Below are 11,659 nucleotides of genomic sequence, written 5' to 3'. Positions count from 1 at the left end.
AAATTTATCCAAGGACCTATAAATAATGTTTATGTTTTTCCGGAATTTTTCCGGTTGAATATACTCGCTTTAAAATTAGGCCTCTTTTTGCATCATTTCTGGATTCTTCTTGAAACTGGTAAGACATTTTTTAATTCTCTGTAATAAAGTATACTCTTTAGATTAATTTAATCGTTCAAATACTTTTATCAATTTTATTAAGTCGAGAAAGGCATATATGCCACCGATTTCCGCTTGATGGCAACTGAGGTCCTTTGATTGTATGGATTTAGATGTAACAATCTCTCGAGTGCAATCTTCAATGGCGCACATTATTTTAGCTTGATCTTAAATATACTGCTTTTTTTCGGCTAAGCTACCAATATACCAATAAAATTTTATGAAATTGATTAACATTAATTTATTTACAAATTAATTAGGTAACAATTTTTGCTTTTGTTTTAAAATACCACGAGATCAACGGGGTCAATGCCAAGGCCGAAGAGACAACTTAAACGGGCGGCTGCCCGTGATACTCAAGACCCAGGACAAGCACGCAGGCCAGGCCGGCGCAGGGCTCAACGCCAACAGACCAACAATAACGAACAAAATGTCCAGGCTCAACTGGCACCCCCTCAGCCCCAGGCAGTCCAACTACCCCAGGCAGCCCCACAGCATCAGGCGGCACTGTTACAACAGGCAGCCCCACCACAGCAAGCCCAGGATCAGGCGGGTAATGTGATTTTTAATCCCCCTGTAGCAACATTACAACAATCCACGACTCTAATGCCCGGCCTCATTTCGCCTGTCAATTCTAGTCTCACATCTACATGCACAGATACAGGGATAACTTCCATTATCACCGCAACCCATCAGCCTACTCCTGAACCAATCAACTCTATTACAGTTCCTATTGGGTATCATGTAAACCAACCAATTAAGCAAAAAATCATCAAGGGCGAATTTGTCAATCTGGGAACATTATTTTTAAGGGACCCCACTAATGCCCATGCAACATCTACTCTCACAATTGATGCGCAGGGTAACATCATATCACAACCAAAACCCACAACCAGAATAACATCTATCGAAAAATGGACAGATGCATTTCTCATTTATTTTAGCATTTATACTGCAGTGCACCCACTTAGATCGCAACAGCTTATTAAATATATGCACAACGTTTGCTTAGGGGCACAGAATTCTAATGGGTGGGTTTCGTACGATGAACAATTTAGGCTAAGGATTGCACACAACCCGTCACAGAACTAGGGAATCATAGATAATGAGCTTTAGTTATTATACATGACTACCAATTCAAATAAATATTCTAGTACCCAACACCACAAGTGCTTTGATTACAATCTCAAAGCAAACTGTTACAAGCCCCATTGTCCGTACATACACCGATGTCTAAATGCAATGGCACCCATCCATCTATGTTGTGCAACAGTGCTAACCCACCCCCGGGTCATGCAAATAATTCCTTTCGGGCATCCACTCCAGTCCGCAACAACTCTTATGCCACATTCAGGTATCAGACACCAGCACACCAAACACGCACCAACCAACATTGGGCAGGAAACCCTCGTCAACCCCAGAGACATTTGGGTCCTAGGGTATTCTCCCATAATCATTAGCGCAATTAGCAATTATTTGAGTCAATACCCAGATAGGGTTCGGCAAGGTATTTAGAGGATGGTCTAAAACATGGCTTTAAATTGCAATACTCTGGACCACGCATTTCAGTTTTCTCAAAAAACTTGAGTTCAGCTTCCGACAGCGAGGAGGTTCTCTTGGAAAAAATATAGAGTGAAGTTACGGCAGGTCGAATGTCTGGCCCATACTTACTCCCACCCATGCCTAATTTACACGTATCTCCCATAGGTGTTGTACCCAAAGCTGACGGTGGATGGCGTATGATAACACACTTATCCTACCCACCCTCTTTCAGTATTAATGAACACATAGACCCACAGTTCACTACAGTTACCTATACATCTTTTGACACAGTGGTCCAAACGATAAGCACACTAGGTCCTATGGCTCTATTAGCTAAGGTGGACATTAAAAATGCTTTTCGTCTTCTGCCAATTTACCCAGGGGACTTTGAACTTCTAGGAATTTACATTAATGGGGCTTATTACATCGACAAATGCCTCCCCTTTGGGTGTTCAATATCATGCAAAATATTTGAAACTTTTTCCACTTTCTTAGAATGGGCTGTCAAATTTAAAACACAACTCGATACAGTTCACCACTACTTGGATGACTTTATTTTTTTGGCAAGTCCAATTCAGATAATTGTTCAGCTCTCATGCACACTTTTCAGGACATTTGTTCAGAAATAGGGGTCCCCCTGAACCAAGACAAAACTATTGAGCCAACCACTAAGCTTACATTTCTTGGTTTAGAAATCGACACTGTGAACATGCTGGTCCAAATTCCTGTTAGTAAGGTTCAAGAACTTAAACTTTTGTTGCAGCATTGGGTCACACAGAAACAAATTCTTCTTTCCCAGTTAGAATCTTTAGTGGGCAAGCTCAATTTCGTTAGTAAAGCCATCCCAGGTAGCCGTGCATTCAATAGGAGATTTTACAATGTTATGTCCGGGGTGCCCTCTCCCTATCATCACATCAGAATTACGAACCCTATCCGTGAAGACATGTTCACATGGCTACAATTTTTAGGCAACTTTAACGGCGTTGTATACTTCCCAGACACTGAATGGGTTACACTAGATACTTTGCAACTTTACACGGATAGTGCAGGTTCTGGCCACCTTGGTTGCGGCAGTTTCTTTCAGGGTCAGTGGGTTCATTTTACCTGGCCATCTTCATGGTTAAACAAGCCAATTTTGCGGGTCATAACTTTTCTCGAATTAGTACCTATTGTATTAGCCTTCATGATATGGGGATTGCGTTTGCAAAACAAAAAAGTCATCCTCCATGTAGATAATATTTCCCTTGTACATATTCTCAACAAACAGTCAGCCAAGTCCCCAAGAGTAATGGTACTTGTCAGATCGTTAGTCTTAATGGCTTTAAAACACAACATACAATTTAAAGCACAACATATTCCGGGAAAATCAAACATTATTGCTGATTCTATATCTCGCAAACAGTGGGAAGTCTTTCGAGCAGCAGCACCTTATGCAGACCTTCATCCGCAGGCCATTCCAGCCCTATTCCAGACATTACTCTCAAAAGTCACATCCAATCATTGTTCAACGCTTCAGTTGCTGTAAACACTAGGCAAACACACACAGCAGGCATCAATTCATTTGAAACATTTCGCCGGTCTCATAACATGCCCAGTCTGTGGCCACCTCTCGACACTCACATTACAAGGTTTATCGCTTACCTGTCACTTTCAGGTTACAAATACTCCACAGCTCAGTCATACATTGCAGCCATCAGTTTTTACAGCAAAGCAATTTACAATGTAGATCCTACTAATCATTTTATTATAAGAAAGCTACTTCAGGGCATGCAAAGAACAACACTACACAAGGACACTCGTTTGCCTATTACATTACAGCTCTTAAACAAAAGTATACCAACATTGCAAACTGTATGCAACACCATATACGAAACCAAACTATTCACTGCAGCTTTCACTTTAGCATTTCACGCCCTTTTGCGCATAGGGGAATTCACAGTGTCTAAAGGCAACACACCAGCAACTATCATCCAATTTCATGACATAACAATGCAGCAGACCAACATTCAATTGACAATTTGTCATTAAAAAACAGACCAATTAGGTGTGGGGGCAAACTTGCAGATTCCTGCTTCAAATGATGTTGCTTGTCCTTTTGCCGCCATACATGCCTACTTACACATGCGCACATCTCAAACTGGCCCATTGTTTATTCATTTTGAAGGTCAACCATTGACCCGTTATCAATTTATCACCATATTGAAGCGTTGTCTTAATGCAATAGGGGTTGATAGCTCCAATTATAATTCCCACTCATTTAGAATAGGTGCAGCTACAACCCTTGCTATTCAAGGCGTTCACAGTGACGTCATCCAAGGGTCAGGACGATGGCGCTCTAATGCATTTCGTACATACATTCGGTAACCTCTATCTTACTAACTATAAACAAGATAATTCTAGGTCCTGTCAGAGTTTGGATTGTCGGATCTTCTATCATCAAACGAGCAGCTATGAGTGCAGTATCAAGACAGGGGGGGGGGGGGGGCTTAATCTTAATCTCGAGAATACTTCAGTCTTATGGCAGGGATATAGTGGCATGAAGCTACAAGACCTCAATACTAGGCTATCAACGTTGCTAAGGTTAGAAGATCGTCCTGAGTTTCTCATCATTCATTGCAGAGCAAACAATGTTGGCCAGAAAACCACTGAAGAGCTGCTGGAGCTCCTTTCCACAACCTTGTCACGAATTTGACATGTTCCCTACCACAACGATATTTTGGTCCCCTCCCTGCCTAGATTAGCTTGGCGCTTTTCAGAGAATGTTAAAGCAATGAATGAAATAAGGGGTCGAATGAATAGAGAAGCGATAAAATTTGTAACATCCAGGGGCGGTCATTACATCAAATACCCTCAGTTTTCCCAAAAACCACCTACGTTGTTTGACCCTGATGGAGTTCACCTGTCCCAGCTGGGTAATGATATCCTTTTAAATACCATTAAAGGTGCGTTGCAAGATTTATTAAATTGTGGCGGTGTTGGCCTTCCGGACTAACCACATCACAATTAACTACTACTGGCTCGTTGTGACCATTGGAGTTGCGGTCCTGCCGCCGTCACCAATGTTACTTTTGGAAAGTGGCGCACTCCATTGGTGGCGGTTGCAGTGTCATAAACAATCGTTCATGACCCTTGCAAGTGGCGCTATCGTCGCACCCCAACTCCAATGGAAGAGTGCAATCATTCAAACTATCATAGGATACAGTTTTTTACTGTCAATATAATGTGTTTATAATGCTGTTAATGTGTTTAAAATGCTGTGTATTCATGCTTGTGCATTCGCCCACATACTTGCTGCACAAGAACTTTGACAATTATAATGTGTTTTGAACTTTGAAACTTGTGCATTTGCGTTTACCCATTCGCACAAACCTTGTGTATAACTTTGTCATTTGTATGTCTGTGTATTTGCACTTACCCACTGTACAGAATATTATATTTTGTGACGTTTGTGCATTTGCGCTCACCCACTGCGCAATGAGCCTATTGATGGGCCGTCACGTATTGTTGTATTGTTTGAATTGTTGTGAGGCAGCCCATTGGTAGCCTAAAGTCACTGCGGCCAGTAACGCCAAACCATAATAAAGTATTTAGTCCTAATCAATCTCTCTTAGTTTATTCATCAGGTATCTTGGATAATACGGCATATCTTGGCTTGTCAAAGATATGCAAATTTATCCAAGGACCTATAAATAGTGTTTATGTTTTTCCGGAATTTTTCCGGTTGAATATACTCGCTTTAAAATTAGGCCTCTTTTTGCATCATTTCTGGATTCTTCTTGAAACTGGTAAGACATTTTTTAATTCTCTGTAATAAAGTATACTCTTTAGATTAATTTACCCTCCCTTCCTCTCCCATTTCCTTTCCTTAGAACCACATACTGCTTTTCTTTACATTATTTTTTTCAATCAATCTCTCTTAGTTTATTCATCAGGTATCTTGGATAATATCATTTAGGAATACTACGCATTGCTACATGAGTCACAGAGTTCATTCTGATAGTTATCATTACCACGATCTATTGCGCAGTAACTTTGTATACATAAGTATCATAGTGACCGATATGTAATACTAGCAATTCAAGGTCATAGCATGGCTATCTGTTACAGATAGCAGAAACTGTTCTCAGCTTCTAGAATATACTTTTTTGAATTATATCGTTGCTATTATTTAAGTATGTGTTTTTCACCTGTCATCAAATTACACACCTGTTGCGCATTGTTGGCACTGTTTGCAGCCCCAGGAAGCGGGCATTGTTAATGATATCTTTGCTATTACATTATTTTGTGTAGTGATAATTTTTTCTGCACTTTTCACACTACTACATTTTACAGATAGCTGAAACTGTGCGCAGTCTCGGAAAGCCGTTACTACAAATACTGTCTCTGACTGCCATCCCGGTAAACTACAGCCATATCACCTATACAGGCGTCTTTCTAGCTCCACCTGACACACAATTTGAAAACGAGGGTAAAATGGAAAACGTCCCGAAAGGTTTGTATATCCTCAATTTGTTACGCATTTTTAATAATATTTTCAGTTTTGGGCTCTATTGATCTCTTAGTAAAATAAGCTATGTGTAATTGAAGTTTTTCAAATTAATGTTTTATTCTTAATACTGGTTTACAGCTAAGAATCATACCTGACAATTTACGATAGATCTGATTTGCTAATTTCATTTTATTTCATTTGCTGACCACTTAGTCTTCTTCAAGTCTAACAGTCTAAAAACTAAACAAAATAGCCATATCAGTCGATGTGTTAAATGTATTGTGTCCTCAATCGCAACTATTTTTTACCAAAAAAAAGTTCTTCCACTCAGCAATTTTTATTAGAAAGATTAAATACACCACTACATGCTACATGTAATGCTTTCAGATACAAAATATTATGAAGCATTGTTTGAAAAACATCAATCAATTCAAAACATTTTACATGTTCTTTAGATATGATATAACAATAATGCATTAGATTTTTAACTAATACACTAAATATGATTGAATTTCTTCTGCTACATGTAATATTTACTTTTCTTTTTAGGAAATAACAATGTGGTTAGAGAAATTTTTTCAAACAAGAGATACTCTGAAAAATGGTTAACTCTGTAGTCTAAGTCTAAACGAGAAAGCTTGGAAATGTTAACCAGTTTCAACCCCGACTATAGCATTCAAGATTCTTTTATCGTAAACAGCTGCGATATAGGAATCGAGGAACTTCAGAACGACACACACACTGAATATAAGGCAACTGTTAGGAACTGTCAAGATAGCGAAGCAATTTCAAAGTACTTTATGGCTTATGTTCGCGGCCAATCGGGAAACGTTTTTCAACTAACACACAGCGAATTTAGTCCTCCAGAAAATGAGTCTGTTAAAATTATCAGGTACTATCAAAGTGATGAAAGGGACATTTACTACGCCGTTTTGAATCACCCTGTCATGGAGGCTGACGGCGTCACTTTACAAAGTCTTTGGTTTGTTTTTTATGTTCAAGATAGATACATAAATGGACGTGCCCCAATTGCTAGGTATTTGTGGCACTATGACATTTTATTACATTGAGGGCTGACAAGAAACACCCCAGATAGTGCAGACACATCTTGTAGTCTTCCTAAATAAATATTGAATTTCGTCGATACAATAATACTGTTTTTTTTAAATTATTATTTAAAACCTGCATTTGATTTTCTTAGTGCCATTTATATAAAACTACACATGTTTTAACATTTTTCTTACGACCTGTGTTGAAACAAAAACCAGTCTTATTTTAAGATTATCAGAAGAAGTAACGTCAATTAGTAATTAAATGTAATTAGGTGATTTTAAATAGCTTTATTCAGGATGAAGTAAAACAATCACGAAAGATCATTGAACAATGTATTCATAATGGATAAGAACAATGTTATAGGTTTTAATACATGTATGCATATAAATATTCATTAAACAAGCTAAGGTTATCTCCTTTTTCAAGCCATAAAGTACAGACGGCGGACGTTGTTTATCTTCAGACCAAGAGAGGTTGTTTCCCCCTGGCTGGGTAAAAACTAAATAGCAGATTATGTTAAAATGTAAACTTGTACCGAATTGCAGCTGGGTGGACAGTGACAAAAGCAGATAAACCTTCAAATATTGTTTATAAATATGAGACACTATTTAGAGATTTTCTGGTTGTGTTTTGGATACATAGACGTTGCAAGTTACAATACTATAAATATATCAACTGTCTCCAATTACATGGAGAATAGTCAACGCATATGAGAGGAAGAAGCTGAAGGGATATATTATCTGTAAACGAACTTGAACTTACTAAAACTTGATTAATCAGTTCATCAACTTTTTTTGCTAAAAGATTGATTATTTAAGCAATAAGGCGCCCAATCCACAATTTTATTCTTATTATATGTTTAAAAAAATGCCATTTTCACTTTAACTCTATGAACTTTGTGTTAAATGATTGCAAAATAGAGTCAAGACACATACAGATTAAATGATTGTATTTGTTAGTTACGACCGATTAACAGCATGAATTGACATCGCAATGTGCTCTATAAAAAGCTTTGTTGTTATAAAGTGTTGTTAGGCTGTTCCTGACTAAATTAACGACATAAGTACTTTCTGGAAACCGTAAATTAGTAAGTTGTTATAAAATTTATTGTTAAAAACTCTAAAGAATTTATTTTAAACTTATAGACTTTCTGTTTTGCTTCATGAAGGCAAAACAAAAAATCGTCTTATTTATAGGTTGTGAAAGTAGTACATACTGCGTCAACAGCCTCTTAGAAGTCGGAGACCAGATCATGCATATTCCTGCTCTCACTGCAGCTTACGTTTCCATCTGTCATGAGTCATTCACATTATATTGATTTATCAATATTCAAACCATGACATAAACATTATTTAGGGTTGCTTCAATTTTATTATACATTTAGGGTTCATGATTTTAACAATGTATTTGAAATAAGTTAAAAATGCATATTTTCGTAAATAATAAATTGAAGGGTATTTTTATTTTAGCATATCTATTTCTTTCCTTCACCTTTCAAAGCTTTCATTTAATATTCAGTTGACTGAACTGGCCATTTCGTGATAATATAGACCCAGTGTGAAAAACATACATGTATGATTTGCATGATTTCTATATTAAGAAGCAAGCTTTTCGATAACAAGCTAGACTGAAATATAACTTAATAGTATCATCTTCCTTGGAGTACCTCCAAAATTCACAGACCTGAGGGTACCCAGTACTACGGTTCGCAATTCCTCCTATACCCACAGCTTAAGTTACCAAGGTGACTTGGAAAAGTTCTGCCGTAACCTTGACATCGTCTTGTGACCATGGTGTTACACGACCAACACAAACAGGCGATATGGATACTGCAACGTCCCTTACTGGTGATTTCTGAGCAAATTTGTAAATTAACTTGCTGACCCTCAGATATTTAGAAACTTATAGGAGCATGTGATTTGTTTTTTAATTTCCGTTTTGTAGTTGTTTTTGTTAATGTTAATTGTCATTCGAATTCTCGCTACTGATCGACATACGTACTATTTTTATAAAAATATATATCTGTTTGATTGAATAAAACAGATTTTTTGGTCTGTAAATGATATGATGTAAAGTTTTTTTTTTGTTAAAACCCGTTTAGAAGGGATTAACAAAATGGCATTTAAACTATTTACAAAACATGTGAATTTAGTTTAAATTTCACTTCAGTTTCATGATGCATTTATTGAATGTGTATCAATTGATTTCTGATTTTATAAATTGACTTGTATACGTTTTATTTCGGTATTTCAAATTACGGTTTTGCGCAGTATTATCCTTTTAAAACCCGGGGAAATTCCGGTTCTAAAGATACGTGCTTGTTAAAACAATTAGATATCATATTTTTTTTTATTACATGTACAGACTAACTTCAATTAATATAATTTCAAATCAATTTATTCAATTTGTTTTTTTTAATTTAATAACGTATGTACATGTAATAAATATATTAAATACATGTACCCCTTTTCCATATCACAGCCAGTATCGACCCTTGACCAATATAGATGTATATGATATTTTAATGCTCTTATGCACAGGATTAGCTGTCAATAAAACAAATGAGTCCCATCACTTATCTAACCAATGTAACAAGGTTGATATTTCTTTAAAAAAATTAAATTTGGCAAGGTAAAGATAAGATATGCATACACATAACAGCATGCTATTTGATATAAATCAATGCAGTTTTATGTTCAAAATCAATTATTTTAATCTAAATATCTAGATAAACTCTTGTATAAATTTACCAGGCGAATTTTCCCAGATAGCAAGCTTATATTGGCCCAGCGTTGGCCCGATGTTATCATTTATGTGGGCCCAATGTCGGAAAATAACATCGGCCCAATGTAATTTTGCTCATCGGCGTAACATTGCACCAACACGCCGGCGTGACGTTGGCCTATTTGACGGATTGACAGTTTTAATGCTGGCCCAATGTTGGGGCGAAAATTTAATCCAACCAATATTTCCCAAACTTTGTCCTTAAAAAACAATCTCACAAAGATTAACAGTAAGTCTAAACTTTATTGTTTTCTCACAGAAATATAATCAATATTCAAATTTTCAAATGCTTTTTTTATAGTCGATCTATATACTTCCACATCCCTTCAATCTTCTTCATTTGTTTTCTTTACTCCTATATTCATCCCCTTTCCCAATCAGATGAATAACGAATCACAATAAATGCGTTTGGTCACTATCTTTAGTTCAGTTCCAGTTTAGTTCTCTAGTTCTGACCTCGTTGATAACTTCAAAAGCCCGTTTTCGCAAAATGCTGCTGTAAATTAAAAAAATATTCATATAAAATGGAAAAAATAAATTGATATAAATAGAAATGCATTTACATTATAAAAATAATAATGCAGAAAAAATACTCAATTTATAACAATTTTTAAATTTATTAAATTTAGTTTTCAATCCAACACTAAATTTGTTTGCGGGAAGGGGGTCTATTTTACTGTGCACATTTTCAATATGTGTATCAGAATTTTTTTTGCAATATCACTGCTTTTTTACTGTGAATAAGTCAATTTGAATTTTCCGGGGAGGAGGTCAGGGGCGCGGGGAGGGGGCACGCGGGGGGGGGGGGGTCTGGATATATCCGACCTTCTTTAGATCCGTGCAAGACCCACAGCTTCTGATCTAATATTATCAGCATATCATGCCGATGATTTATCATACAAACATGCAACAGAAGTATTTAATAAGGCTGCATTGAGCCTTTGAGGACAATTATATCATTTTGCCCTGACATATTCTGATCATCTCACATCAATGATAAAAAATTGTGCCTTTCATTCCTCCCTTAATATTGAATATTATCATAATATTAAATTTAGTTACCTTAGATGTTCTTTAACTTGAGCCGATAAACTCCATGATTCTTACTTCTATTCATCTTCACACATAATATAGGAGACAGCCATGTCACCGAGTTTGAACATCAGCAGGAGGATGTCTGTACAAGAAAATTGCCTTTAATTTTCTTTCAAATTTTCATTTAAAAGTATTGAGAACATTATTGTATAATATTCACCCATATATAATAAAAATATGTAAAAGAACATCTGCATACTTACATTATTCCTGCAGGCAGCCATGATGATAGCATAAGATCAAGTTACTCTGATGGATTTGTCAAAAATGACATCACAGTTCTTTTGGCGGTAATGTTTCATTCACGAGTGCAGAAAAGTTACTATGCATTGATACTGCCTTTTATTCAAAGTGTAGACAAGTAAAATGCTTCATAATGGACACACATAATATAGTCATGTACATTTAAAAAAACAACAACTAAAATTCTAAATCTGAAATCAATTTGAATACATTTATATTTATAGTAACCGTTATTATATTTATAATGTATTCAATATAATATAAATCTAAATTAATCCAAAGATCTTTAATTAT

The 11,659-nt window shown here is 36.3% G+C and overlaps 1 protein-coding gene and 1 pseudogene across 1 annotated transcript; both read left to right on the top strand.

Moving 5' to 3' along the window:
* Positions 1 to 439: 439 nt before the first annotated feature.
* LOC128173996 (lethal(3)malignant brain tumor-like protein 3) lies at positions 440 to 4,241 on the top strand. Its single transcript, XM_052839646.1, has 2 exons — positions 440 to 712; positions 4,102 to 4,241. Exons 1-2 carry the CDS (start codon positions 469 to 471, stop codon positions 4,239 to 4,241), a joined length of 384 nt encoding a protein of 127 aa, XP_052695606.1. The 5' UTR covers positions 440 to 468.
* A 348-nt stretch (positions 4,242 to 4,589) lies between these two features.
* LOC128173995 (uncharacterized) lies at positions 4,590 to 9,117 on the top strand (annotated as a pseudogene).
* Positions 9,118 to 11,659: the final 2,542 nt, after the last annotated feature.

Source organism: Crassostrea angulata, chromosome 2 (genome assembly GCF_025612915.1).
Source record: "Crassostrea angulata isolate pt1a10 chromosome 2, ASM2561291v2, whole genome shotgun sequence".
NCBI lineage: Eukaryota > Metazoa > Mollusca > Bivalvia > Ostreida > Ostreidae > Magallana > Magallana angulata.
Note: the sequence above shows the minus strand (reverse complement) of the source record. Positions and strands in the feature narration are given on the sequence as shown.